A 7,275-nucleotide genomic window follows, 5' to 3' on the forward strand; every position below is an offset into this window, starting at 1 on the left:
CTCTCTCTCTCTCTCTCTTCCTCTCTCTCTCTCTCTCTTCCCCTCTCTCTCTCTCTCTTCCTGTCAAAAGTAATTACACAAAGTGACTGTTAGCTTTCCATCATCTGCTCTCTTTCTCTCTCTCTCTTTCTCTCTCTCTCTCTCTCTCTCCATCTCTATTTGTACAGATTCTGTTTAAACAGAGAGAGCAAGAGAGAGAGAGAGAGAGAGAGAGAGAGAGAGAGAAACAGACTATAGAAGGGGGGAGACTGAGGGATAAACGGAGGGAGAGAGAAAGTTTCACAAATATAAAGAGAAAATTAGAAATAAAGCTTCTAAGAGAGAGAGAGAGAGAGAGAGAGAGAGAGAGAGAGAGAGGGATGGGAGAGAGAGAGAGGGATGGGAGAGAGAGAGAGAGAGGGATGGGAGAGAGAGAGAGAGAGGGATGGGAGAAAGAAGAGAGAGATGGAGGAGTCATAAAAGTGCTCACTAAGACGTCTTATGAGTAAGAAAGATGGAAACAGGATCGGCAAAATGAGAGATGGAAGAAGTCAGAGAGGAAAGGAGAGGCATGATACCTTTGAAACATACCTATGTTGTATTTTCCTCAGACGGTCTGAAGCTTTTCCCTCCAACTGTCTGACAGACTGCAGTCTATCTGTTCAGGATAAAATCCTCCCCGGGCGGGAATCAAATCTACGACCTAGCACTTACAAGGCCAGACGCCCTACTCTCCAAGCTAACTAGGCTGGGGCAAGTATTAAAAATCCGGTGTGAACATCACACGACTTTCCTCATCCTATTGAATGATGCTTATTTTGGGTGTTCTTGGTCTTATAGGCAAGTTTTACAATATCTCTAACCGTTTAGTCGGTATAGCTGAAAACCGCCAAAAAGCGATCAAAATACCAACCGCAGCACCTATCTCAACCAAACGTTTTGAGTTGCATCCTTGTCACATTTGTAAACTTCATATCAAATTTTAAGTCTCTAGCTCAAGATTAAAGTCAAGAATAAGGTGGACCTTACTAAACCTGACTAAAAAGTGGATAGGACACTTGGAAAAATTAATATTTTTCCATGCTAACCTGATAGAGACTTGAAAAGGTGGAGAAGGGAAAGGAAGAGAAGAAAAGAACAGGATGAATTCCATTTAGTGCTGATAAGTAAGATGGAGAGAGGAAGAGCAGAAGAAAGAAGAAGAAGAGTAGGGGGAAGGAAGGAGAAAAATAAGAAGAAATTGAATTCAACAACAAAACCAACACCAACTGGAATATGAAAAATGATTCAAACTGTTGTCAATCTTTACTGGTATCAACATTTTTGAAAAAATCCTAAGGAAACAGTTTCCACCCAATGCCATTTTCTGTTGATATCTTTAATGTCATCACCATTTTTGTAACATCAACATATACAGAGAGATACTGTGAAAATCACACATCTCTTTGTCCCAAGAAAACATTCGGGAAAAAGCTATTTATGAACAATTTAATTTGATTCGCTTCAATCAAAGCCCTGATTAATGTTATTCATGAAACAGTTTCGAAAGTTCTGTAAGTAAGTCAAGAAAGTCACTAAATTGATGCAGTAAGTCACTAAATTTCTTGATTATTTTTTTTTTATTTTTAGGATGCTTTGCATTTTGTAGAGCCGCAAACCATAAAAAAAAGAATAACTTTTATTTTTATAAATGGAAGAAAAAATCTCTGTGGTGTAGTCTTTGTGGTCTCACTGTGTTAAAAGTTTATAGTGCAGGTAAGCTAACTAGGCTGGCCTAGCTGTACCTAACACTACTTATTTTCCGAACCAGGGCGCAAGGTTCTTGGCGCTTCGGTTTCGTACCACACTAAAATTGAATGGCTTGTAACTTGTAAGTTCTGCAGTTTTCGGGGGCAAAGAACGACCTCAATATCCAACTGAAAATTCCTTGTGATCCGCTATCAATATTCATTATCCTCTAGAATATCATACCTAGCAAGGCACAATCGAAAAGTAATATTAGTGGTAAAGCGCCTTGTCGAATAAAAGTAATAATTATCTAACAGTAATATCTCTGACAATGAAAACAAGTAAAATTAAAATCGCCAAACAACCGAAGGTGGTCATAAAAGTAATATTAGTGGTAAAGCTCCTAATCGAATAAAAGTAATAATTATCTAACAGTAATATCTCTGACAATGAAAACAAGTAAAATTAAAATCGCCAAACAACCGAAGATGGTCAAAGTTGCCAAGGCAAATCAAGAAAAAGTGGTCAAAGTTGCCAAGGCAAGTCAAACGGGCACCCCACAGGCAACCAAATGTCCCAACTGTGAAGTCTTCAGCACTGTATTAATGTCGAGGCAGTGTACGGTTTCAGTCGACGTCGATCGACGGCGTCGATTATGTGTGGACACTGGACACAGTTTAATATGCATACATAGCAAGCTGGCTTGTATAGGGATTGTGTCATACATTCGTGATCCCTGTACAGAAATGATCCCTATATTTATATGGGGATCAAACAATCCCTACAGAGTCCCCCACCGCTACATGAAACGTCAATTTCCCTGCACGTTCCCAAGAAAAACAGTACGGAAAACGTACGTACGGCTTCAAATATCACCCCTTATTCATCATGAAACCCAACAAGACAAGAGGAAAACTGTAACCAGAGATAGACCTGACAGAAGGACCTTTTCAGCCGTACCTGTCAGGTCTACCTAATAGTGAGTGGCTGGCTTTAGAGTTGTGATTCACCAGCAATTCAGTGATTAAATTCACCAAACACAACTTTTTCAAAAGCTCATTTTTAATTCTCTCATTTCAAAACTCTACCCTCCCCCGCAGCCAACTCATAAGCTCATAACGGCGTAACTCATGAAATATTCATACGAAATTACGAATTTTATCCCAACTAAACGAAAAGTAATATTAGTGGTAAAGCGCCTAGTCGAATAAAAGTAATAATTATCTAGCAGTAATACCTCTGACAATGAAAACAAGTAAAATTAAAATCGCCAAACAAACGAAGGTGGTCAAAGTTGCCAAGGCGAATCAAGAAAAAGTGGTCAAAGTTGCCAAGGCAAGTCAAACGGGCACCCCACAGGCAACCAAATGTCCCAACTGTGAAGTCTTCAGCAACTATACGAGGAAGTTTATTGGTAAGTCACATTCAAGTGGAACAAGGCACGGTCGTAAAAAATAAGTTGTAAAAAATAAGGATTTAGAAAGTGACACTTGAGTAAAAACTTAGCAAGAGGTTTAATAGAGGGAATTGTAACAACTGAGGTCTTATCGTGCCGAAATCGAAGAGAGAAGGAGACCAGGATAGGAGAAAGCCAGTCGTTCCGAGAACGAACCTTATCTGTGTAGGATAAAGTTCGCCAAGGGCGGAAATCGAACCCACACCACAACCTAGGGCTTATGACGTGCGCGTGCTACCTTCCAAGTTAACTAGGCTGGTACCTTTAGAATACTGCAATGGTAGCAATCTGCTGTACTAACCTTTTTAACTAGTCCCTCCATCCAGCTCTTGATGGTAAAGTTGTAAAAAAATAAGGATTTAGAAAGTTACACTTGAGTAAAAACTTAGCAAGAGGTTTAATAGAGGGAATTGTAACAACTGAGGTCTTATCGTCCCGAAATCGAAGAGAGAAGGAGACCAGGATAGGAGAAAGCCAGCCGTTCCGCGAACGAACCATATCTGTTTAGGATAAAGTTCGCCAAGGGCGGGAATCGAACCCACGCCACAACCTAGAGCTTATGACGTGCGCGTGCTGCCTTCCAAGTTAACTAGGCTGGTACCTTTAGAATACTGCAATGGTAGCAATCTGCTGTACTAACCTTTTTAACTAGTCCCTCCATCCATCCGTAGTGGGCGATTGAAAGGGGGCACCTACCGGCTTTCGCCTCAATCCCCCTGTACTAACCTTGCGTAAAAGTTCTCACTAACTCAAAGAATTCGCTTCCTCAAGGAAACATCGTCAATATCATGAAACACCTGACCCTCCAGCACGCCAGCGAAGTAGTCAAAGCCTTCCCCAAGCTACCCCAACTGCTCACGAGTAGCCAAACAGATGTGACAGGCCACTGGTTGAACCTAATCCAGCAAGATCTGGACTTCCTGGAGAAATATTCAACCAAGGTGAAACGAACAGACACGGAAGAAAAACGGATGGACCTATTGGAGAGAAAGTACAAGAGGAAGATGAAAGCCGTGCGACAGAACTTGAAAGGTACGTAAAAAGCGCTGCGGTTGCCAGCCTATAGTTGGTAGCCGCCTATACCTTGTAAGCGCCAGGTCGCGGATTACATTTTCGCACAGTGCGAAATCTATCCTAATAGATAAGGTTCGTTCTCAGAGAAGCTGGCTTTCTACATAGTTTCTGCCCTTACCAGTCTAATTAGCTTGGATGGTAGCATGACAGCGTGTCTGTCTCGTAAGCGCCAGGTCGCAAATTCCCACCCGGGGTGGACTTTATCCTAAACAGATAAGGTTCGTTCTCGGAACCTTTGGCTTTCTCCTATCCTGTCTTTCCTCTGTATCTTTGGTTTCGGTACGATAATGCCTCCGTTGTTACAGTTCCCTGTATCAAACGGGTCAAACCTCTCCAAAGAAATAAAAAATCATGAGAATTTGGTAGATTTTCCAATCTTCTTTTGAAAGGTTTTCAGGTTGTTCTGGAAAGAATAGCTCCGAATTTACTGGTGTGTGTGAAGAACCAAAACGAGCTGAAAGACCTACTTGAGAAAACTTTGAAGACGAAAGTGGACAATTTGAAAAGGAATGAAAAGAAGTATCAAGAATTAATGAAGGTCAAGTTTGAAGTAAAGATGACTTCCATGAAGCAACGATTAGCGACTGTGATGGACATTGTTAAAAGTAAGTACGGAGAAAATACTCGGAATATCTCCTTAAGTAGGTAAATATGTATTAAAACCATGGTAAAATTAATTTGGTAGCAGGTATGACTTGAATTAAAAATTAAGTACATAACTCTTAGGTGAGTTTCACCATCACTAAACTACATTTTATCCTCTAAGCTTAACAGTCCTGTTAAGCTTTTAGAAATCAAACAGAGCTTAAAAGGCTGTAAGCTTGACAGGTCTTCTAAAGGCTAAAAAAAGATTGGCGAAATCCACCCTTAGGCTAAAAAGGCTCTTCAGGTAGAGTGTTATTACATCAACCTGTAACAAAAATAAAGCCAAAACTATATTGATAGAATTGATTGATACTTCTATCAACAGACACAGAACACGCACTGATGCGAATGGAAACCGCATACGACCTCGTCAATGCCAAGTGTGCAGAGCACAAGGACAAATACGAAACCCAAGTGAAACAAACCGAAACAATAACCACCGAATACAACAACATCAGCAAGGAGAACGAGAATCTCAAAACCCAACTGGCCCAGAAGCAAGAAGACGTGAGAGCTTTGGAGAAGACACTCCGAGAGATTAAAGAAGAGAACGGAAACGTTGCAGACAAAATAAAAGAGCTGAAAGGTAAGCTGAAGACCACGATGAAAATGACCTACAATTTGACAAAACTGCTGAACACGGAGAGGGAAACCAAGGAAGGGCTGCTGAAAATGAAAGAACAGTTCACCCAAGAAAGGAACGTGGAACGAGCCAAGACGCTGGCGCTGGAAGAAATGAATACCCGACTTAAAGAGAAACTAAACTGCAATGCAGCCAATATGAAAGAAGAGCTCGCCAGGCGATTCGACTGTGAGCTATCCGATGGAGATGATATCACGGCAAGTCTATCTGAAATCAATATAAACGACTATCCAAACATTGCAATCGCACCAAACCCGACTCGGTCGACTGTGACGGGCAATCCGTATGCTGATATCAAACACCAAATAGTCGCCAACTACAAGCTGATCAAAAGATTGGAGGAGGAGATTCTGGCACTCAATGAACTTCGTGTTAAGATTAAAGTCAAGAATAAGGTGGACCTTACTAAACCTGACTAAAAAGTGGATAGGACACTAGGAAAAATTAATATTTTTCCATGCTAACCTGATAGAGACTTGAAAAGGTGGAGAAGGGAGAGGAAGAGAAGAAAAGAACAGGATGAATTCCATTTTGTGCTGATAAGTAAGATGGAGAGAGGAAGAGCAGAAGAAAGAAGAAGAAGAGTAGGGGGGAGGAAGGAGAAAAAAAAGAAGAAATTGAATTCAACAACAAAACCAACACCAACTGGAATCTGAAAAATGTTTCAAACTGTTATCAATCTTTGCTGGTATCATCAACATTTTTGAAGAATCCTAAGGAAACAGTTTCCACCCAATGCCATTTTCTGTTGATATCTTTAATGTCATCACCATTTTTGTAACATCAACATATACAGAGAGATACTGTGAAAATCATACAGAGATACTGTGAAAATCATACATCTCTTTGTCCCAAGAAAACATTCGGAAAAAAGCTATTTATGAACAATTTAATTTGATTCGCTTCAATCAAAGCCCTGATTAATGTTATTCATGAAACAGTTTCGAAAGTTCTGTATTGACAAGTTGACATTTATTAGGACTTTTTGCGGAGCCTTTTAAGGGTGAAAAGCATTTTGAATCAGGGACGATATTATCCAATGCAGGGCGGAAATTAACCTATGGAAGAAAGTCTTGAAATAAAACGTCGCTAACTTCTTCAAAGATCCCCTTTGTCTGTGGTCTCAAATCACATAAAGTATCTTGTACACAAAAAGCCCACTCCGAGGCTTAGGTGTGGGGGGCAAACACCCCTAAAGGTTGGGTTAAGCTTCTAGGAATCTAATACGCACAGTATCTTGAGGATATGGGGGTATCTCCCCTTATGGTCAGTCCACAAAGGAAGTTTAAACTTCGTTTAAGTTAAACTCTTGAATGAAGGAATCTGATTGTCTATTTTTTAAAAAGGTTGAACCTGCCTCGGTGGTGTAGTGGTCAAGGCGCTCGCCTGGTAAACAGGAGGGCGTGAGTTCAATGAGGTATGGAATTTTATCCTCAATATAATTTGAGAATTTGACCACAATAATAGTAGTAGCCTACTGCTGGAGTAAAGGGACTTTTCACACAAGAGCCATTCAACCCAATACAAATTGAGACATCTGAGAGTTGGAAATTAGATTTACCAGGAAAAACATCAAGAGAGAGAAGAGAAGGAGCCTTTGGATTGTCAATTAGGACAAATTGAAAGTTTCTAAAAGCTTCTCAAGGGAGAGGAGCCTTTACGATTGTCATAATTCAATTTAGAATTGAACGGCTGTTGTTGCTGAAATTGAATAGTGACATGACAGTTGCTGAAATGAAATAGTGACATG

At 40.4% G+C, this 7,275-nt stretch overlaps 2 protein-coding genes across 2 annotated transcripts in view; both read left to right on the forward strand.

Annotated features, from left to right (window-relative positions):
* LOC103507932 (protein Hook homolog 3-like) overlaps nucleotides 1–1,021 on the forward strand; it is a 16,653-nt gene extending 15,632 nt beyond the window's left edge. The window contains exon 5 of the mRNA XM_008472450.1: nucleotides 987–1,021. Within this exon, the coding sequence (XP_008470672.1) occupies nucleotides 987–1,021 (35 nt within the window). The remainder of the gene's footprint in view (nucleotides 1–986) is intronic.
* Nucleotides 1,022–1,845: 824 nt separating this feature from the next.
* LOC103507928 (CAP-Gly domain-containing linker protein 1-like) lies at nucleotides 1,846–6,598 on the forward strand. The gene is made up of 5 exons (XM_008472447.3): nucleotides 1,846–2,077; nucleotides 2,992–3,121; nucleotides 3,935–4,195; nucleotides 4,627–4,842; nucleotides 5,208–6,598. The coding sequence occupies exons 1-5, from the start codon at nucleotides 2,039–2,041 to the stop codon at nucleotides 5,942–5,944; spliced, it is 1,383 nt and encodes a 460-aa protein (XP_008470669.1). The 5' UTR covers nucleotides 1,846–2,038; the 3' UTR covers nucleotides 5,945–6,598.
* The last annotated feature ends 677 nt before the right edge of the window (nucleotides 6,599–7,275 follow it).

This window comes from Diaphorina citri, unplaced genomic scaffold (genome assembly GCF_000475195.1).
Source record: "Diaphorina citri unplaced genomic scaffold, Diaci psyllid genome assembly version 1.1 scaffold352, whole genome shotgun sequence".
Taxonomy (NCBI): Eukaryota; Metazoa; Arthropoda; class Insecta; order Hemiptera; family Psyllidae; genus Diaphorina; species Diaphorina citri.

Bases quoted from the DNA above. Each gene is read 5' to 3' on its own strand.
- LOC103507928 (XM_008472447.3), top strand. From the start codon at position 2,039: ATGAAAACAAGTAAAATTAAAATCGCCAAACAACCGAAG. The intron at 3,122-3,934 runs GTAAGTCACATT...CGCTTCCTCAAG, and splicing joins CTATACGAGGAAGTTTATTG to GAAACATCGTCAATATCATG. The intron at 4,843-5,207 runs GTAAGTACGGAG...TTCTATCAACAG, and splicing joins TGTGATGGACATTGTTAAAA to ACACAGAACACGCACTGATG.